Source organism: Drosophila yakuba, chromosome 3R (genome assembly GCF_016746365.2).
Source record: "Drosophila yakuba strain Tai18E2 chromosome 3R, Prin_Dyak_Tai18E2_2.1, whole genome shotgun sequence".
Taxonomy (NCBI): domain Eukaryota; kingdom Metazoa; phylum Arthropoda; class Insecta; order Diptera; family Drosophilidae; genus Drosophila; species Drosophila yakuba.
This window is the reverse complement of record NC_052530.2, coordinates 11325482-11347199: the sequence shown is the minus strand read 5'-3', so window position 1 is coordinate 11347199 and position 21718 is coordinate 11325482. Positions and strand designations below refer to the sequence as shown.

General features: G+C 46.9%; 4 protein-coding genes, 1 long non-coding RNA gene and 1 other non-coding gene across 12 annotated transcripts; 2 read left to right on the top strand and 4 right to left on the bottom strand.

Moving 5' to 3' along the window:
• Positions 1–296: 296 nt before the first annotated feature.
• On the bottom strand, positions 297–3349 carry LOC6536410 (protein dalmatian). Its single transcript, XM_002096956.4, has 3 exons — positions 2751–3349; positions 872–2691; positions 297–582 (listed from the first exon to the last, which is right to left on the bottom strand). Exons 1-3 carry the CDS (start codon positions 3295–3297, stop codon positions 322–324), a joined length of 2628 nt encoding a protein of 875 aa, XP_002096992.2. The 5' UTR covers positions 3298–3349; the 3' UTR covers positions 297–321.
• On the bottom strand, positions 684–842 carry LOC120322051. The gene has a single exon (XR_005561876.1).
• Positions 3350–3498: 149 nt separating the features above from the next.
• LOC6536409 (ubiquitin thioesterase trabid) lies at positions 3499–9760 on the top strand. 2 transcript variants are annotated; one of them, XM_002096955.4, is made up of 9 exons: positions 3499–3636; positions 5069–5230; positions 5298–5886; positions 5947–6154; positions 6211–6937; positions 7001–7245; positions 7303–7514; positions 7581–7729; positions 7789–9760. In XM_002096955.4, exons 2-9 carry the CDS (start codon positions 5103–5105, stop codon positions 7865–7867), a joined length of 2337 nt encoding a protein of 778 aa, XP_002096991.1. In that variant the 5' UTR covers positions 3499–3636; positions 5069–5102; the 3' UTR covers positions 7868–9760. The 2 variants fall into 2 exon arrangements, with proteins under 2 accessions (XP_002096991.1, XP_015047736.1); XM_015192250.3 differs by lacking the exon at positions 3499–3636 and adding an exon at positions 3937–4069.
• Positions 9622–20287, top strand: LOC6536407 (actin-binding LIM protein 2). Of its 6 annotated transcripts, none has more exons than XM_039376637.2 (11): positions 9622–9756; positions 15397–15707; positions 15772–16443; positions 16781–16837; positions 16983–17536; positions 17600–17773; positions 17974–18113; positions 18753–18859; positions 19032–19098; positions 19152–19393; positions 19451–20287. In XM_039376637.2, exons 1-11 carry the CDS (start codon positions 9753–9755, stop codon positions 19562–19564), a joined length of 2442 nt encoding a protein of 813 aa, XP_039232571.1. In that variant the 5' UTR covers positions 9622–9752; the 3' UTR covers positions 19565–20287. The 6 variants fall into 6 exon arrangements, with proteins under 6 accessions (XP_039232571.1, XP_039232568.1, XP_002096989.2 ...); XM_039376634.2 differs by lacking the exon at positions 9622–9756 and adding an exon at positions 15021–15214; XM_002096953.3 differs by lacking the exons at positions 9622–9756; positions 18753–18859 and adding exons at positions 15025–15214; positions 18205–18290.
• Positions 10821–14920, bottom strand: LOC120322012. Its single transcript, XR_005561753.1, has 2 exons — positions 14130–14920; positions 10821–14051 (listed from the first exon to the last, which is right to left on the bottom strand). It is a non-coding gene; the product is annotated as an uncharacterized LOC120322012 (long non-coding RNA).
• On the bottom strand, positions 20210–21577 carry LOC6536406. Its single transcript, XM_002096952.3, has 3 exons — positions 21362–21577; positions 21142–21297; positions 20210–21084 (listed from the first exon to the last, which is right to left on the bottom strand). The coding sequence occupies exons 1-3, from the start codon at positions 21482–21484 to the stop codon at positions 20617–20619; spliced, it is 747 nt and encodes a 248-aa protein (XP_002096988.1). The 5' UTR covers positions 21485–21577; the 3' UTR covers positions 20210–20616.
• Between the last annotated feature and the right edge of the window lie 141 nt (positions 21578–21718).

Genomic DNA, 21718 nt, shown 5'->3' with positions numbered 1-21718 from the left:
TTTAATATATAATTATAGAGCATAATACAAAAACTTCAAAGCTGTACATAATCCAAGCTTTTGATAGTAAAAATACATGCGTAGTTAAATCTAGGATTGCATTAAGTGCATTGCGGACACTTGATTAGTTAATTTATACGGCGACACGTTTTAGACTGTTGTCCTCATACATATTCGAGGAAACGCAATTTTCCTATATTTCCACATAAAATAATAAGTTACCACACATAATACATAAAAACGAAATCACATTAAAATAAAAAAGACTACTTCCCCCACAAGACAAAACAAAAAAATGATAATAATAAACAGGCAATGCGATTATTCAATGATCACTGGGAACTTTTCTACTTCCTCACATTGCTTGTTAAAACTGGTGACAAAATGCTGCAACTTAGCCTCATGCTCGATGTCTCTGCGTGGTCGTTTAGCGCGATGCTGCTTCTTCTGCGGAGAATCTAAGCTTTTGTCGTGCGAGTCCTGCTCGTTCTCGTCCTCACTGTCACTCTCGATGTACAATATCTGCACTCGCTTCTTCCGCTTACGCTGGGGTCGCTCCTTAACATAAGTTCGTCTGGGTTGCTAGAAAAGGTGGAATTTGTAAAGCAATTAGGCACTGTTTGTCAAAATAAGGCATTTCGAATGTGTAACCATAAAACTACCGACTTACGACTTAAATTTATTTTGTGCGAGCGGCTTACTACCGTTCAAAGATAAGCTTAAATCTTTGCGGCCCTGTTTGCTCAACTAAAACGTTAACGTGTCAGTTTTAAATTAATCTAGCGCTGAAAGGTCAGTGTCTACACTCACTGTTTACAGTGTCGACGCTTACCCAACGCTTAGCCGGAGCTTCCTTATAAATAATTCGTACCTTTTCGGCAAATGATTGCTCCGGCTCGTCCTGGTCAACCCTAAACAATCCCATCGATTCCCGCGCAGCCAGTGCAGCAGCTTTTCGTTTTACCGCTGGGGGCAGCGCAATCATAGTGGAGCAAAACACGTCTCTGATATCCATTTGCTTCGAATGCACACCCAGATAATCGGAACGATTCGGGGTGGATGATACTTGTGGAAGCTCCCCATCTCTGGGTCGCAGCTCTGCCAGGCGATGCAGCTTATCATGCAGACTCACGTTTTGACTCAACGCCTTGGAATTGGCTGGCGCATCTTCGCTTTCGGTGATAAACTCATCAAATCCAAAGAGATTTCGTGAAGGTGACTTTCGTGTCTTCGTACTCTCTTCAGGTATATTTTCACAGGACAATATTTCGTGACATCCGGAAGTATTTATATCCGCTTGACTACGATTAGCTAAAGCCGAAGTCACTTCTCGGTTAAAGGACACACTTGTGGGAGGAATACCTTTTGAGGGAGTAGTTGTTTTTCTAGGTAAATCTTCACATGCCAAAGCTTCGTCAAAACCAAAGAGATTCACTCGCGTTTGACTGCGCGGCGCTGGTGATGAAGCCGCAATTGGATGAGCGGCCACCCTCGTAGGAGTGATTTCTTTTGAAATAGTGGCTGGCACATTCTTCTTCCAAGGGGGCAGTGTCACTACTTCTAGAATGTTAATATCCTTAAAAGGCGTCCGTTTCTGCAGCGTTCTCCGAGGATTCGGCAGGTGCACAAAGTTCTCCGCATTCTCTGCGTTTTCCCGGTCATTGATCGACACTGATGTGTTAATTGTGGGAGGGGGCTGATTCTCCTCATTTGAGTCGTTTGCATTTGAGTCATGACTTTGCTCGTGCAAAGGCGGACAAATGGATTCCTCATGAGGGATGTTCTCCGATTGCTCTGCTGCTAAATCTGGCACATAGACATGCCGCCGCTGCACGGGATCACTGGAGTACGACGGCATCTGGGAGGTGTTGAAACCAAACATGAACGTATTTGGCAATGGGGACTCGTCGGAAACGCGCCAGGGGGATGCCCCTCCTGCCGTGCCAACAGCATTGGAAGACTGGCGGACAATAGGCGATAATGCAGCGGTGGAAGCACTAACTTCTGCCACCGGAGGAGCCTTGCGATTCAGCGGCGTGCTAACCAACTGTCGTGCCTTGTTAATAAGCTCTCGACGTCTGTCTGGGGATGTCAAAGAATTTTGCGCCTGAGTCTGATTAAGCATTACAGATCGGGCCAAATTACTGTAGGCTCCGTCGTGCGCTTGCTTGGAAGTACTCGGCTCGACATGCACCTGGACAGGCATTTCCATGGGCTGCACGTACCCCGGCTCAGAATCGTTGCTAGAATCTTCCTCGGGCTCGAAAATGGTCGACAAGGCGCGTGATGGCTTTTGAAGGCGCGGTTCTATGGGCTTGGAGGCAACCTTTACTGGCTCGGGCTCCATATCTTTTGTCGAAATCTGTCTTCGCTTACCTACAGGGCGGACCTTCTTCGCTGTTCTCTTGGCTCTTGTTTTGCCGTTTTTGGTTGACCTCACCATAACGCAGGCCTTTCCAGCTTTAACCATCCGCTTAATAATGTCTGCCGCGGGATCCGCCCTGTCATTTTCATCATCGCTCTGGGACTGCGAGAGAAACTCGAAAACGTTGCGGGTCACCGATGATCGTGTTCTGGCTGAAGCCTGATCTCTGTGAAAGAAGCGAGATGGTTTTTTGGGCGACGTCTTTGCTGCTGGTCCACTAGGGCTCGTACTCTCTATGCCTTGTCGACATGGTGATGTTTTGGGACCTGCAAGTACTTTTAATCTTCAATAAAACTGTCTCATTCGGCTGGTGAAAACTTCTTACCTGGCACCTTCTTCTTGATAACTGGGGGTATCGTTGATTTCTGTACCTTCGGAGGAACGTACATCGTCGAGTTGCGAGCCGGTTCAAAAGTGCTAGCATCCCCATCAGGCGCATCATTTCCAGAATATTCGGGTGCGCCACCCTCTTGTACCTTACAGCGTTTTAATTTTACCACGCATTTTCTTATGCGACACTCCGGCTCGGTTAAGGCAGTCACAATATCTTCGTTTGATAGTTTCTTGGGACGTCCGGGTGAACGTTTTGTTGTGGTCAAATCAGCTCCGATCTCCAGTTTCTTAGGCCGTCCGGGTGAGCGTTTTGTTGTGGTCAAATCAACTCCGATCTCCAGTTTCTTAGGACGTCCGGGTTTTCGCTTCGTTGTGGTTAAATCAGCTCCGATAGGCAATTTTTTGGGACGCCCGGGTTTGCGTATCGTTGTGATCAATATAGATTCGATCGACAGTTTCTTGGGACGCCCTGGTGCGCGTTTTGTTGCGGTGCTTACATCAGGCGACTTAGCACACGGCACCGGCCGTGTTCTTACCATTTTATAAATACAATTTGTTTACCAAATGAAATTCGTGTACAGCTCCCGCCATGTTATTCACTAGTATGACCATAGCTCGCTCTCTAAAACATGTCAAAAAATAGCAGTGCATAGGTGTGAAACTTGGCTGGGGTGAGGGTAAACTCGTCCCACACCAGCAAACCGTGACATTTCCCAACACTGCCCGCCAGGGACGGAGAACCGATAGTTGTCGATAGGCGGACAGAGAACCAGATGATTGGCCTCGCAATAATGTAAAAAATAAATAATTAGCTGTTTCCAAATAATCCAAATTCCAAATTCCTTGCACTACGATCCGCCGTGCGTGTGTCTGTCGCCGTGAGTGTATGCGGGCAGTTTCGTTTCGCGCCCCTTAAGCGAGCACAGCTGAAAATTAAGCAGGAAAGCAAGACAGAAAAATCCCCAAACTGAAAATCGAGTGAAAGTTTTCACATCGCCTTTGTTTTGTAATTGTGATTGTGATTTTCCTGCCTGCTGCCAGCGCTCATTACTGGCAATATTGGTTCGACGTCGATATAGTGTCGCTGCTGCGGGCGCGGGTGGCCGACGGCGCTAATAGCAAATAGACCTTATAGCCACTATAGCTGTACTCGCGGGCCCTATATTGTGATTGTTATATATTTAAATCGACTCGACTCGATTCGAATCAAATCAAATCGAAGCGAATCGCTGTCGTGGTCGTAGTCGTAGTCGCGGTCGCAGTCGCGTTTTCTGGGACTGCTGCAAAAGGCCTTGCGATTTTCTGCGCCAGGTACTGTGGGGAAGACGTCGAAGTGATGGGGGTGGCGGGGGGACGTTTGTGGGATGGATGGGATGGGATGGCACTGGGCGAATCCCAATAAGAAACTAGCGCGAAAACTGACATACCAGTGTACATACGTGCATGCATACGTACATCGCACGCGACACATGCCATACATACACACAAGCAAATTATAATGGCAACAAACAATTGCAAGCGACCCAGCAGTAGCACCCAGCACCACTACCATCACCACCACTACCCATACCAGGCCCTATCCAATCCCATACCATCCCAATCCCATGCCATGCCATCCAATCCATTCCAATGCAATCCCAGGGACCGAGAACCCGAAGGCTGACTGTGACGCCAGTGGGGGAAATGGAAACGGAGCCAAGGCAGAAGTACATATCCGTGGATGTATCTGCGAATTATGTCTCAGGGTCAAGGACACGGCTTCTGCCTTGCTAACCGTTGTTTGACCTTATTAACGAGTCGGAAGTGGCGGATTCGCCCACCGAAGATGGAGACACCCTTCATGGAATAGTTGCTTAGAAGTTTCGCTGGAAGATAAATTTCTTTCGTTGACACACAACTAGTTAGTGATTGAGTCTTTATACTTTGCGAAATAAGTCAAGGTAAATTGAAATGTCCTCCAAATTGTAAATTTGCCTGCGTACTTACAAATCCAATATTAGTTTTCAGATAATCTTTATCTTTTGATGGCAACATCGCATCAGCTCACATTTCTTTTCCGACTAAAATCAACATACATAGCTATACATTATTGATCAAACTCTTTACATCTTCTACCAACTTCAACTAAAATGATTATCTAAGGCTGAATGGTGTTCAGAAATTCAAGAATTTTGAAGTGAAAAAGGCAGACAGGTGGATTTGACTAGCGAAAAGAAAAGCACTTGCAAACATTTTATGGGATCCCCTCACTGGGCGAGAAACGTATATCCTATATCATAAATTCAACGTATGATCCCTTCTCATCGGCAGAGCAACTGCATTGGCCGGCTCCGCGCACAAAACGATGTGCGATACCAAAGACGATGCGCAGAAATGGAAATGTGAAATTTGCACCTACGAGAACTACCCATCCTCGCTGAAATGCACCATGTGCCAGGCGTCCAAGCCGCTGCTCAACGAGGACATCTTCCGGTGAGACAACCGAGTCAATCTGTGAACCACAATTGCTAATAATTGCTAATAACACACTCTCTTGCAGTCTGAGTCCAGCCCAGGAAAGCTGCACCGTTGCGGAGGAGGCGGCTGCCGTGGAAGTGGCCGTAATGTCGCCCACACCCTCGTCCACGTGCTACTCGCTCCAGCCGCAGAGCCAGGCACGGCAGAGCAACGTGGCGGACAGCGAAAAATGGCCCTGCAAGGTGTGCACCTATCTCAACTGGCCGCGCAGCTTGCGGTGCGTCCAGTGCTGCACGAAGCGCGGCGGCGAGGCCATAGAGCGTGGCAACCAGGACATGGATAACGAGGCAGACGCTGATCGTGCAGGGGAGGCACTGCAAGCCCTTCGCATCAGCGGCTCGGAGGAAAACCTGGCCCATAAGCCAGGTCAGCTCATCGGAGCCACGGCCTCCAATCGCTTGAGCCTTAGTCCTGGCATCGACGATGCCACGCATCTGAACAATCTCGCCAATGCATCCCACAACCAGTCGCAGTCCCAGCACCGTCAGCCTGTCCATCAGCAGCAGATGCAGCTTCAGCTGCAGCCGCAGCAACATCGGGAATCCTCATCCTCCGCCGCCGTCCCGCCGCAGCAGCAGAAGCAGTGCTATGTGGCCAAGTGGGCGTGTAACGTATGTGCCCATAGACCAACTTATCCCCCCAGTTGTATTCAAAGCTAGCATTTTTCTTAGTCGTGCACTTACGAAAACTGGCCGCGGAGCATCAAGTGCTCCATGTGTGGCAAGACGAGGGAGCGGGAGATTAGTGGGTCGCAGAACGACTTGCACGCCTCATCCAGCCTAAACAGCCAGGAGGAGAATCAGCAGCAACCGCAGCAGCCAAACGTGGATACCGTCAGCGTCAATAACTCGTTCAATAAGAAGCACATCTACCAACTGGGTAAGAGTTTATGATGTGATTTCTCTGGGTATGGCTAATCAATAATCTTTCTCCAGGTTCCTCGGAAACCATCAACAACTGTGATACGCTGCAAGAGCGGCAGGAGCGCCGCCAGCGTCAAATCCGACGACAGGTGGACTGGCAGTGGCTGAACGCCTGCCTGGGCGTCGTGGAGAACAACTACAGCGCTGTGGAGGCGTACCTCTCCTGCGGTGGCAATCCAGCCCGTTCGTTGACCAGCACCGAGATTGCCGCCCTCAACCGCAACTCGGCCTTCGACGTCGGCCACACCCTGATTCATCTGGCCATTCGTTTTCATCGCGAGGAGATGCTGCCGATGCTGCTGGCCCAGATCTCCGGTTCGGGGCCGGGCATCAAGCGCGTGCCGTCCTACGTGGCTCCCGACTTGGCAGCCGACATTCGACGCCACTTTGCCAATACCCTGCGCTTGCGCAAGTCCGGTCTCCCCTGCCACTATGTGCAAAAGCACGCCACCTTCGCCCTCCCCGCCGAGATTGAGGAGCTGCCGATCCCCATACAGGAGCAGCTTTACGACGAGCTGCTCGACCGCGACGCGCAGAAACAGCTGGAGACGCCGCCGCCGGCCTTGAATTGGTCGCTGGAGATCACTGCTCGCCTCAGCTCTCGGATGTTCGTCCTGTGGAACCGCAGTGCGGGCGACTGCCTGCTGGACTCGGCCATGCAAGCCACCTGGGGCGTCTTCGATCGTGACAATATCCTGAGGCGGGCACTCGCCGACACACTGCACCAGTGCGGACACGTGTAAGTTAAACGCTTTTGTTTGAAATATCGTCAGTTTTTAAAATTACTCGTATTTTATTGTAGTTTCTTTACTCGCTGGAAAGAGTACGAGATGCTGCAAGCTTCGATGCTGCACTTTACGCTGGAGGACTCCCAGTTCGAGGAGGACTGGAGTACACTACTGTCATTGGCCAGCCAGCCCGGCTCGTCGCTGGAGCAACTGCACATCTTTGCGCTGGCGCACATCCTTCGGCGACCGATCATCGTGTACGGCGTAAAGTACGTCAAGAGTTTTCGTGGCGAGGACATTGGATATGCGCGTTTCGAAGGTAGCTATTGTTTTTCAACTTCCCTGATTTGCATCAATTAAATTGGCTTGTTTTTAGGTGTCTACTTGCCTTTGTTCTGGGATCAAAACTTTTGCACAAAGTCACCGATAGCACTGGGCTACACACGCGGCCATTTCAGCGCCCTGGTGCCCATGGAGCCATTCACTCGCATCGATGGGCGGCGTGACGATGTGGAGGACGTAACCTACCTCCCACTTATGGACTGCGAGCTGAAACTTTTGCCCATACATTTCCTTACACAATCGGAGGTGAGAGTTTATTTTAATATCATATGGAACATTGTGAGCAGAGACATTTCCGTTCCCTACTTGCAGGTTGGCAACGAGGAGTCGATGATGCGTCAATGGCTGGACGTGTGCGTGACTGATGGCGGCCTGCTGGTGGCGCAACAAAAGCTAAGCAAGCGTCCCTTGCTGGTCGCCCAGATGCTGGAGGAGTGGCTGAATCACTACCGCCGCATTGCGTAAGTATGACTTGCTCTCCTTCCAGACATACTAACTAACCCTGTGAACTTGCTCGCAGACAAGTGATAACGGCGCCTTTCATTCGTCGCCCTCAAATCACACACTACTCCAGTGATGGCGACTCGGATGAGGAGTAGATGCGGCAGATCCGTCACCCAGCTTCAGATTAGATAGCTGTGCATAGAATTCAATATCCTTATTTTGTACTTTTGGCGATTGTTAGCAGATTTTGAGACAGGAATAACAAGTGCAGATCCTACACTCTTGCACTCGCAGTTAGCTAAAGAAAAACTATAGAGAATACATATGCATATATGCAAGCAGTTGAAAGTTGTAGTTGTAACTAAATTGAAAGCAAACTAAAGGTTAAGCAGCAAAGTACGAAAATAGATTGATCGACGTATGTATATCATATCCGTTCCCAATTCAACGTTCGTTGATTTTAGTCAAATTTATTCACACTGGGTCGTCGAGGCAATGTAGACCACATAGTAAACGAAATTGAAGCTATACACTACACTGGTAGATCTAATTACACTCACATGTGAAACAATCCATTAAATGATTACGTGTACGAAAGGCAGATGAGGATTTAAGCGGTGGAATTTGTACACCTATGTACGCGGTAGTTAATGTGAATACCCACGAATACCCTAAACTCCGGGCTTAAAATATTGCAAATCTCAATGTACTATTAAATTTTAATTGGGTGGCGAACACACAACATAATTATGCTGCGGGTGAATATGAAAGCGTCATTGAAATGTTTATTGATAGTTTTTAAAACACTTTTTGGAATTATTATGAATCATTATACATTCATGCCTACAAATATAATATATATATATAATTATATAACATATATATAGAAATCCTATGGTTCTAGACAGTTGAACAAAGGGCCAATAACATAATGAATTTTATTCTAACTGTATTATAAATGGAATTTTATCTCATTATTATTTTTGTTAGTAATGTTATTACAATTATTATTATTATTATTATTACCTTCTAAGAAAGCTTATTGTGCAAATGTACACGCAAAACGCATAAAAAGGAAATCACTTATTTAAATAAAAGTTTTAAGTAAAGATTTAAACGGAAACGAAATCAATTAGAATTTATTTTAATAATCTTCCAATTTCATTACTCAAACTAGTTATACTAGTAGATATTTCTTTATATATAAATTTACATGTATTATTTTATAATCATATTCATTTATGTAATTGCCTATTCATATTTTTAAAGAATACCAAATTTATAGCAGCATTTAACGGTACTGCGGCACGAACGGTGTCATCACTAACATGACATGCTCTTCATAGCCGAGTCTCCCACCTCTCCAAGCTCATCACACTTCGCGTTTTTTTTTTCTCTTTTTTTCTCGAGAATGAGAATTCACATTGCGAAATTAATGCTCTTTGTAATTTAATTTTCTCTTAATCGCAGATCCCTAAGGCGAGTTATCGAGCTAGTTCGATTTCGAACTGCGCAACTCTAGCATGTAATCGTTATCGTCCGAACCGCATCTCTCAGATACTTAGTCGTATTTTTGCTGCCGTCGGTTTCGGTTTCGTTGCTGGTGCGGTGCGGTGTTTTTTTGCTGGTCGCAGCTCCGATTTGAGAATCTGACTTTTTAGGCATTTCAAAAAGGCCACCATTTTCCGCTGTGATCTTTGTCGGCAAATTGAAATTGCAAGACCACACCAAACGCAAATCGCACTTTAGTCATTTGAGCTGCAAACGCATTATTAACCACACTCCCATCCAGACTCACACACGCTCACAGTCTAACAATCGTGCTACGCAGATTGCGAATGCATACGGCGAAAGATACAAATAGAAAAAATCTAAGCAGAAGAAAAATTTTTGTTAGTGAAGTGAAGAGGAAGTAGTGGTGACCTGTGCGCGAGTATTTGTGCTTTCCCCGTGTGTGTCTCTCTGTTCTAGTGTGCGTGATTCCCTCCCCCGTTTTGCAGGCGAAAAAGCGAAGAGCACAGCAGTATATAGTACCTCGCCATGGGTAAGTTATCTGCCGACAAACACAGATACTCTCTCTCGTTGATTGAGGTGTGTGTGTGTCTGCGCAAAGTTATCGAAAGGGGGTGGTGGGTGGTGCGATAGCAGCATTATGGCATTATCGGCCTTATCGTATCGTAGGAGTGGTTCACTGGGCGAGGGGCAGAGGGAGAGGGATAGTAGCTCAGGTGGTCTCTCGCACGTTCCCCGTCCCCCTTCCTCACCCACTGCCGGTGGGTCATCATCAATCAATACGGGCCAGCTGAGAGTCGGATCGCCCATCTCCTCCCTCGCGCTCGCTCTCTCTCTCATCAACACGGCCCCACTCGCATATGATTGTAGTCCACGTCCACTCCCTATTTTAATTTCTCAGCTGGGATGACGTCAGTGTTGTTGTAAGAACATGTTTCGTGTTCGCTTCTTTACCTTTTTACTTCTTAACGTTTTTTTGTTGGCTTTTCGGCCTGAAACGGGGCGATATCGGTGGGGTGGAGGCAGCTGAAAACCTGACCGAATAAACCTCAAAGTGCTTGTGCAACTGCAATTACACACGATACCGTTAGGGCGTCCCGCCGTGAGAGCGGCTCTCGAATAGCCCGTAAACCTGTAAACCTGCCAACCGTTCGATGTGCATGTGCATGTGAATGTGCATGTGAATGAGAATGGAAATGGGAAGGGGAATATGGGCCTGCCTTTTGGCATCGGATTCCTACATTTTCCGCCTTCCATTCTCGAGTTGCCGCTGCAAAGGGCTTTCATATACCGCTATTCGAGACTTGTACTTGTGTTGTCAATGATTAATTACTTGGCTACTCCGCTACTGGCCCTAATTGAGTTCATATACATACACTGCCCTAAAAAAAGGGGTTCGTTTTTGTGTGGGAAAGAAAAATTACCAAGACTATTACCTCGCAGATCGCAGAAATCGTATCCCTAGTTAAATCTTGTCCATTGCATCTTTTTGCCCATTTTTTGAGGCATTAGCCGATTTCAAATTGATAAAAATCACTTCATGGCTTACTCAAATATTACTAAAACAATCGAAATAGAAGTGAAATACATATGATGTTAGGATATATTTAGATTGACAATATATTTTCCTCATATTGCAACGAATCTACCATCTATGGAATACACATTCCTTTTTGGATGGAATATGTTTGCACTACTGGAATGGATACTGGAATGGCCATTTCTCCGAGTGCATTATTCATCCCGTCTACAAGTAGTTGCATGCGTGCCTAAAATGCCTAATTGACTTGGACTTGTTGAGGATGGGGATGTGGATATGGATATGGCAGTGTATGTGGATGTGGACGGGGACGTGGAAGTGGTCGTCGATGTGGACCCCATAACGTGGAGTCGCCCGCCGCAAAAGGCTTAACAATAGCCATCCGAATCTCCGTCTCCGGCAAAGGCGGCAGCAACTGCTCGACATGAACTCATGACAAGAGCATTGACTTCCACTGGGTTTCCTTTTTCGTTTCACTGCGATGCCGCTGTGCCCGTGCTCAAATGAAAGCGAAAGGGGCGAACGACGAGTCCCATTTCCCATTGCCCCAAGTCCCCAGCCCCAAGTTCCCAATCCCCGTCCACTAGCCACCCACCAGCCCCTCATTCATTTAGTGGAATTTTTCTCATTTATTTCGCCGTTGATTTGTTCGTCTCCGCCGTGCATCTCATGGTGTTCCATTGGTGTTTCGTTGGCGTTTCCCAGGCGGGGTTATATAGGTCAGAGCACTTGCATAGAAAGTGGCATCTCCTCTTGTGTCGTGCTCCAATCCCCCTCCCCCTTCACTCATTTTCCTTATTTTCCCCCTCTACAGCCCCCAACCCCTTCACTTGTCTAATTGAATGCTATTTTCGTAGCTGCAGCGTCATCAGCTGCACTTGTGCTTGTGTGTGTGTGTGTGTGTGTGTGGGGTGCTCTTTTCACTTTTCGTCTAATAAGCATACAGGAAGTACTTTCAAATCGACCGAAGCACCGAAAACTCTAAACTTTTGGTGTGCTTAAATATAAATACATGTGCGTCAGGTAGCACAGCATAAAAAAACGAAAAAAAAAACACTTGCCAAGCATTTTGAATTGGATGAGTAATTCGTAATTCGTGAAAGAAACCAACGCGTATTTGTGAACACCAGCGGCCAAGAAATTCCAACCACAGATCTCAGATACATTGCAAATGAAGAGTGTGTTTAATATTTACTAAACAAGTTGTTTTGCCAAACAAATATAAGTTTTCCACTCGTGAACGTATTTAATAAATCAATGTTTACATTCGGGACTAAGCCACTTAGGTACACAGGCATGCTCCCTATTTAGGTGGCCGCCACTGTTGATTTGCCTTGCCAAATCGGAATCGCTTGTGTATATTATGTTGTTGCTCCTCCAAACTAGAAATGTTTGTGCGTACAAACAGAACCATTCGTCGTGGGTGAAATGTGGGCGTGGAATGCGAATGCACAAGAGAGCGATGTTTGCTTTCGTTCTTATTTATTGTCTGCCAGCCAGCTGCCATTTAGTGGCGTTTCACCTGCTTCCGCCCGTCGCCTTGACCTGCATTGTCCTCGACATTATCCTGCGCGCAGTCAGTCAAGGATTTGACGCACTTGCTCCGCCTGGGTGCTGCATGTCGTGCTAGTGACGAAGGTCGCTTCTCCCTCCGCTTGCCTTCATTTCACGCCACTTTTCCGATTCGATTTTCCGTGCACCGGAAAAATAATGTTTATGCGTTAGGTGTACAGAAGATATGTTCCTCACATAAAATACATAAAATGTAATGTAATACAGTAATGTACATTGTACAGTAATAGTACATTGAAAACATAAACATTTTCCAATACACCGCAGTTTCGAAAGGTTTTTCTGCGTGCAGGTTTATTGCCCTCTTTTTGCTTTAAGGTTTAGCTGCGATCTGCTCGTTTAAGGTTAGGGTCGTTGTGGCTTTTTGGGCGCGGCTGAAATTAATTAAAATATTTTCGCTGCCCTGCAGCTTGACCCCTCCACATCGAATCGATGGGGTCTGGTTCGCGAGTGCGACTGTAACCTTGGACTTGCCCCCTGGCAGCCGCAGTCGGACGGGTTTTTTATTATATACTCTGGGGTATAGTAGTATATGTTTTCGTACCCAATTTTCGGATTGTTTGTTTGTATTTCAAATGCGAGCAGCCCAACCAGTTTGTTTGCGGTCCACTGTTGTGGCAAATACTGGCAGTCGCACAACTCCGCAGCTCCACATTGCCGACCATATGACATCATCGTCACTAAAATCGCTCTGCGCAATTACAATAAAAAAAGCACTGAAAATGTGCGCTCAAACTTTTATTGTACTAACTTGGATGAGGATGAGGCAAAGTCGCCGTTGCCGTCGCCGTTTTGCCGGCTCTCTGTTGCATGAAAATGTAATTTCGCTGGTTTTGTTTGTCAATTAACGGGCGGTCGCTAATGGAGCGGGGAAAAAGCGCTGAAAAGCCAATAAACAAAACGCCAAAATCAATATGCAAATTGTGGAAAAATGTGTGTGATTGCATAATAAACAAGGCAGACAGTCAGCGAAACATAATGAAATTAATTAAAACTGGCCAGGCACGTACACGAACTTTAAACAAATTGTAGGACGGAAGTCCAAGTTGGTGACGAAAGCCCGCTCGCTCTCTGTCGAACACAATACACATGTATCCCCGTATCTGTAGCTGTATCTGTATCTGTGGCTGAGCCGGTGTATCTGTATCTGCGTTTGTATTATCAGGTCGTCTGTCATTCCAACTGGACCGCCGACTGTGAAAAATTTCGGTGGCGTCACCGCACAAATAAATATTCATTCTTGAATTTGTGTATATACTATATTCGCAATTTCGCTGTGTTGGTAACTTGGTAGATTGGCTTGGCAAAGCGATCGTGTATATCAAGTGGTATTGGTTTTAAATTCAAAATAAACAGTGGAAAGAACATATATAATTTATACATCATTTCTATGTTTCTTCTTATCACTCGCCACATTTGAAACTACTTCGAAATGAAGCTCATACGTTTTTTGCTGAGATTAGAAAGCAACTTTACACTCTAGTTCTCAAAATTCAAATTTCCTGATTAGTTCTCCCAATATTAGAAACATTAGGAGAATGCTATAAACAATTTAGTGCACGATAATGGCTGATACCATTATAGCGCAGACATACGTCACTATTTTAAAACGGCACTCATAAACCTTATCAAAAATTTCTATTTCGGAAACAGCCCAAAAACGAAGAGGCCACAACTGCAGACTGAGCTGTGGAAAAACAAAGAATCCAAAAGGCCTGAAAAAACAGCAGTGAGATGGAGCAAAATGTTCAGACAGCGCGCTATAATGCGGTCGCTCTTATGTATATACATACATATTTATCCATATATATGCACATATATCTATACTATCCATACTCGTGTTATGCACTGCAAGCGGCTGCTTTCAGCCATTCCTGCTTGGGATGTGGTTGGGATGTTCCGCCGTCTATTTAATCAACCGCAGACTTCTGCCGACTGCCTCCGGCGGAGGAGAAGAAAGCCGCCGGAACAGATCAGCACATCAGTCATGGCCAGCAATTAGTTTCGATGCGTTCAGCCGTCATGGTTCCGAGCTCCAAGTTCCAAATGGGTTCCCCTACGAACTGCACTCCCTAAATGAGAACATAGAGCTTCTGAACCAGCTAATTACATATATCGCTTTTCAAATAATATAAAAGAAAGATACGAGTTATCATATAGCAAATGTTTGAGTCCCGCCAGCTTATTGATTTAACAGGTGATACAAGTGCCCAGGTGAAACATAAGATACGGCTGGGAAGACTCCCCAGGAGTCGCTTTACCTCCAGCGATTCTCAAAGGGTTGCAGTTTTGACCCCCTTCGAATTCCTGGTAATTCGTGATGAATGCAGTGCTTGTTATCTCCACCTTGCTGCTTATTTGCAGTTGGCTGGGATATTTCCCACACTATATACACATGTACACATGCCCATGGACATATGCAAAACGGGGGTTCCATGTCAGATCTATTTAACCTGTTCCACACTTGTGTACATTAATGGTCACGTTGTGTGCGTGTGTGTGTGCTGTCTTTATATAAGGAAAATATCTGCCCTTGGCCTTATCAATGATAAGATTAATGGCTTGCCAGCCCATGAGTCACGACGCATAAGACGCCTACGAACTGAACGACTTACGGGCATGTCGGGGTGTGTAGAACAGTTGGCCTGGTTGAGACTGTCAATAAAAGTACTTACCTAGACACACAAGTGTGACACAGGGGAAACACACATGAAACGAATCTCGCGACATACGATATACAATATACGAGATATAAAGATGTATATATTAATACATATATCCGTGCAAAAACATCCACAAACAGAAACAGAAACAGAAACAGACAAGACCAGACCGATGTACCCTCGCACATTGGGAACGGAGCTTCGAACTGAGCTCGGTAAAACGGGGCAAGGTTGGGGGCATTATCGCATCACATGCATATGACATCAGCGCAACACTGCGTATACGTAATCCGGCGATAGCACTGATTGAATGAATGGTGTGGAAGAACAGGCGACTGTCAGGCTCTACTAACCGCAGATTTCCCTTCATTTTCTCCCCCCTCTCCTTGGAAAACAGGTAAACAAAAAATCTACTGTGCGAAGTGCACGAAAAAGTGCTCCGGCGAGGTGCTCCGCGTGGCGGACAACCACTTCCACAAGGCCTGCTTCCAGTGCTGCCAGTGCAAGAAGTCGCTGGCCACCGGCGGATTCTTCACAAAGGACAACGCCTACTACTGCATACCGGACTACCAGCGGCTGTACGGCACCAAGTGCGCGAATTGCCAGCAGTATGTGGAGGGCGAGGTGGTCAGCACCATGGGCAAGACCTATCACCAGAAGTGCTTCACCTGCTCCAAGTGCAAGCAGCCCTTCAAGTCGGGCAGCAAGGTGAGTTCCAGCCGCCACAAATCAAGTGATGAGATACTAATCCCACATCTATGTGTCCTCACAGGTGACCAACACCGGAAAGGAGGTGCTTTGCGAGCAGTGCGTCACGGGTGCTCCAGTGTCGCCCAGTCGCCAGGCGACGAGCGGTGGCGTCTCCTCGCCAGCTCCTCCGGCGGAGAGTCCAACGAGGGCCACCGCCCACCAGCAGCACGGCGGGGTGATCTCGCACAAGGCGCACCTGAAGGAGGACTACGATCCCAATGACTGTGCCGGCTGCGGCGAGCTGCTGAAGGAGGGCCAGGCCCTGGTGGCGCTGGATCGGCAGTGGCATGTGTCCTGTTTCCGGTGCAAGGCCTGCCAGGCGGTGCTCAATGGCGAGTACATGGGCAAGGACGCGGTGCCGTACTGCGAGAAGTGCTACCAGAAGGGATTCGGGGTGAAGTGCGCCTACTGCAGCCGCTTCATCAGCGGCAAGGTGCTCCAGGCGGGCGACAACCACCACTTCCATCCGACCTGTGCCCGCTGCACAAAGTGCGGCGATCCCTTTGGCGACGGCGAGGAGATGTACCTGCAGGGCAGCGCCATCTGGCATCCGCGATGCGGTCCCGGTCCCTCGGAGTCCGGCATTATCTTGAACGGCGGCGGAGGCACTACCTCGGTGGTCGGCGGTGCCTCCAATGGCAACTTCACAGACACTGAATGCGACCGGATGAGCTCCAGTGCCCTTAGCGAGATGGTAGGTAGTCGGGTCACCACAAGATGACCGATGCTACTGAGATACTCCTCGAGTATCCAACACAATCTCCAGTTTAAAGAGGCTGCTGAGCTTGCAACTAATTTGAATGCTGCAAAATTCACGAAAGGCACACTCACTCAAAAGCAAATTTCATTCTAGAATGGGTGATATTTTGGACCTCCCCATATTTATATTCATTTGGGGACCCTGAAATATCACCCATCTTTATTTTACCACCCCCTGCACCCACACACACAGCACTTATGATTTTATAGTTTCAGTTACTTGCATTTTAGTTGTTTTGAGCTTGCGTTTTTATTTTTCCGTTCGTTTTCAGTACATCCGCTCCAGAACACCGAGTTTTAATGGTTCACTTTATTCCTCTAGCCGCAAGGTTTGTTTTATGATTTTTTATTTACTTTATGATTTCATATGCCCTCCATTTTTGAAAATACTAAAACCCAAAAGTAAAACACACGGCACTGCATGTACATCTCATTTCAAGAGAGGCCCAAGAACTAATCCGACTTGTCTTGCAGCACTATCGAACGGTGAGTCCGGGTCTGATACTCCGGGAGTACGGGCGACCCAATGCCGAGGACATCTCGCGCATCTACACCTACAGCTATCTGACGGATGCGCCGCACTATCTGCGCAAGCCGATCGATCCGTATGACAAGACGCCGCTGTCGCCGCACTTCCACCGGCCCTCCTCATACGCGACCACCGCCAGCAATGCGGGATCCGTGGCCGGAAGCCGTCCGCCGTCGCGTCCCCACTCGCGGACACGCAGCGCCATGAAGGTCCTCGTAGACGCCATCCGCTCGGAGACGCCGCGTCCCAAGAGTCCGGGCATGAACAACGAGGAGCCCATTGAGCTGTCGCACTATCCGGCCGCCAAGAAGCCGCCGCCAGGTGAGCAGCCCAAAATCGAGCGGGATGACTTCCCCGCTCCGCCGTATCCCTACACAGATCCGGAGCGCCGGCGGCGGTACAGTGATACCTACAAGGGCGTGCCCGCCTCCGATGATGAGGACGAGAATGTGGAGAATGGCAAGCAGAATGGCAAGGTCAAGAATGGCGAGGAGCAGCAGTGAGTATTGGTATCTCCGATGCGCATCTTCCGATCCTATTAAGTCTCTTCCCAACACAAAAGACGCCTTCAACGCGAAGCCGAGCAGCTGGAAAAGCTCAACTCGGGCATCGGCTCGGCGATCGCCAAGGACCTCAAGGAGCACGCCAAGTACAGGAAGTGGAAGCAGAACAACCTGGATCCGCGCAACGCCTCCAGGACGCCCTCCGCTTCCAAGGAGCCACTCTACAAGTTGAGGTATGAATTTTGTTCTTGACGGAATCTATTATTATTTGTTTTGAAATGTAGAACGATAAGATAGCAATCACTTAAGATGGCATGAGCAATATGCAAGACCATTTCAGATATACTGCAATAGATTTTACTTGCTTGTAGGTTATAGTTGGTTATCAATGATATTAGATTCTATACTAATCTATGCCATCTTGATATTACAGATACGAATCGCCCATTGGAGCCTCGCCCTCGCGCAATCTGGACCACCAGAAGCCCTTCTACGAGGACGAGATGTTCGATCGCTCCACCAGCTACCGGGGCTCGCTTGGCAAATCGCTGGGAAACGCGCCCAGCTACAATGGTAATCCTCTAGAGAGCATAGTCCTAGTTTCGATTTTCAGGCGAACAGCGATTCGATACCGATATTATATATAGCCCACTTACGTTTATAGCCATACATTCCTACCGATCGCCGCCCAAGCCCGGATACGGATTCAAAACGACGACTCTGCCCTATATACGCAATGGCTACAGCTCCGTAAGTGCTGCCTGTTGCTCAGATCAGATCCGATCCGATCTGATCAGATTAGATCCTTGGTGGCGGGCTGTCGGTTATGTAGCTTATAGCTTACCCACTACCACTCGAAACTATCCGCTTATATGTAATCCCAAAATAGTTACGACGGTATTTGTTTGTCTTTCTCTCACTTTCCAATGCCGCCACTGGGTTGCTCACCTGGATGAACTAACAACTGTTTCGCATATGTCTCAACTGGTTGGTCTGCTGCTTCATTGTGTGTCCTAATACCACCCAAACCCACCCACCCTCTGCTACCCCAAACATCTATGTGTATGCTATTGTTGCCCTGACACCCACCCACAAATGCCCCCAAACTAACACCCATCCACACTTAACCAACTGAAACTCGTACATTTGCATCATGAACATCAACACCACTTGAACACCATCAACATGTACATCCACATCTACATCTGCCAGTGGTGAGTGCGCTGCGCCATGTGCCCAAGCCAGGATACGGGCTAGCACCTCGCTCCCACACATTCAGCTCCACCACATCCGCTGCGGCCACGATGCATGGTGCCACTGTAAGACCGCTTTTGTTGTTGCTATGCCGTAGAGTCCTTTGAGTCCCTGTCTTGTGTTTGGATGCCCGTTGGCATCACCTGTAAAACTTTGCACTGGTTTTTGGTTTCTTACTATTGCATGTCCTCATACACGATTGAATCACATAGTAATCCCTGCCCTTTTCGACAATAGGACTTCTCTTATGGAGGACTGGGCGACAAGACCCACAGCACAGATCTGAGCTGCGGCAAATCGGAAGGTGAGTTAAATATTTCTTGGATAATATGATATGATAATATGATTCTCCGGCAGCATCTGTGGACTCGATCACCGAGGGCGATAGGCGAGCTCTGATGGGCGGCGACCTGCCCGCCTCGAGCACTTACTCAGGAGCACTCTCCTACCACTATCCGCAGGCCGGACTCATCCGGCGCAGTCTGCCCAACATGTCCCATTCGATGCTGGTGCACGAGCCGGCCAAGATCTATCCCTATCACCTACTGCTAATCACAAACTACCGTCTGCCCTCGGACGTAGATCGCTGTAATCTAGAGGTAAGTTTCTAAGCCATCCTAACAACTAGAAAGCTAATGAACACTGCATCACCACAGCGCCATCTGTCGGACATCGAGTTCGAGCACATCTTGCAGTGCGCCAGGTCGGAGTTCTACCGACTTCCCCAGTGGCGACGCAACGAGCTGAAGCGGCGGGTGAAGCTCTTCTAGGAGGCAAGTGGAAGATGCAGCAGGCGAGGATAGGCAACCCAAGTGGAGGAGTTTGAGGAGGAGGAGGAGGCTGTTTGCGACGAAACCAAAAGAATTCAATTTACCTTAACAGCAGATGGCTATTACACATGTGGGAGGAGGAGATATGAGAATCAATATAAAATGAAAACGAAACGGGAAACTATGCTAATTTCACAGCCAGTTTTGAAACACGCTTTAAATAGTTGATGCAAGTGAAACCAACTAAACTAAATTTAAATACATAGTTACATTTACAGTGCGGAGCAACTAGCCGGCCGCTCCTGTTTATTTTTTTAAGAATTAGTTGCGCTAACGCAAAAATTGTAACTGAGAACTATATGAAAGGAACAGAAGATCCCAATAAAAACGAAGTGTATACAGATATATGAAATTAGTTAAACATTGCATGTCCGGCATGAAGGCTTTTTATACGCAGTGCAAAGGCAATTTAAACGCAAACATAAACTGGACTCTTTTTTCTAAATTACACTTTAATTCAACCATGTAACCGAGAAATGCATCAAAGAATATGAAATTAATGTACCTACAGCAGAATCACACAGCAAAATGCGAAACGTTAGATGTGTGGCATCAAATTTACGCTAAATCATTATGCAAATTTTATTTATTACTAAATATTTTATTTATTTAAATAGAATATGTCAAAGAATAAACCAGAGATAATAAAACAGGACAAAAGCAGTGTCAACGTGTTTACAATTATTAAAACTTCGTGTGTGGAGATTATAAAGTTTCCTAGTCCTAGACGGAATATACTCTTCGTCGAGCCGACAACGGCTAAAGTCTTTCTGCATACAGGAATGTTTATGGAGTATAAGCTTACTAAATATCAGGCAAACTGACTTTGCTTGTTGAATCAGAGAAGAGCCATCAAGGGCTTATTTCGGTGTGATTTGAGTTCGGGACGCAATATGTGACTGGAATGTAAAGTTCACAGAATAAATACGTAAATATTGAACTAGATTCCGCGGAATCTATCTATCTATCTATATTGCACCATTGGTATCGCACTAGTTTTGCTTGTGCAAAGCTCCATCGGTTCGTAACCCATAGGTCAGCTGGGTTTTCATCACTGCCAAACTGCTGCCGATGATCTTTTTGTGGTAGATCTGCCTCGTAACGAAACCGAAATCGTCATAAAAATCACGCTCACTTTCCTGCCATTCGGAGATGGTGCACTCCAGAGAGGCGTAGCCGCCGCTAATACAGTTCTTGACCACCATTTTTATCATGGGCTCCATGATCGTCTGGCACGGGTAATTGGGATCGATGGCAAAGCGATAGATCCATGCAGCATTGTACACGGCGTGGTGGTTCTTCACACTAATGGCAGCCACAATCCTGCGGCGAAATTTCCTCGTATATGCCTCCTCGTATGGACAGTTCTCGGTAAATATTTGGTAGCTGGCTTCCTTTGGTGAGCAGCGGAAAATGAAGGGTTCGTAGCACTCGGCCACCAAAGATTGCGATGGTTTGGTCTGGAAAGTGAACGTTCTTAGTTTGAGATCCTTTGCTAGGGATGCCTTCACATTTACCCTCATCAGCTCCACTGCCTTGGAGTAAAAGGAGAAGTAGGTGCCAGTAAAGAGGCAAAATATGCAAGCGGGCACAGTGAGTGCGCAGAACAGGAGGGGCACTCCCAGAAATATGAAGAATATGGCCCAGGTGATGACTATAAACTGCAGGGTGATCTGAAAACAGGTGGTACACAATCAGTTCCAGGAGTTGGGGAATCCACATCCTAAGACATCTTACCTCTCGGAAGCAATAGACAAAAAAGGATTTGTTCGAGAACGACATGATGTAGTCCCGCACCAGCTCCTGGCACTTGAGCTCGTCATCTTGCGTGTAGTTGCGAATGACAATAAATGGCTGCATTAATGTGTTATTAAATTATTAGATAAGCCAAACCAAAATAAAAATAAAAACACCGATCAATCAGTGTGTCCAAAGCGATGCAAAATACCACTAATTCTTGAGGCGAAACAGCTGTTGCTGCGGAGTTGCCACTTGAATGAGATATCGGCAAACAGGACTTAAGGCTGAGAACGTGAGCAGAACTATCGCAAAAGGTTGAATTATAAAATATAATAGTTCACAATGTGTGGCTTT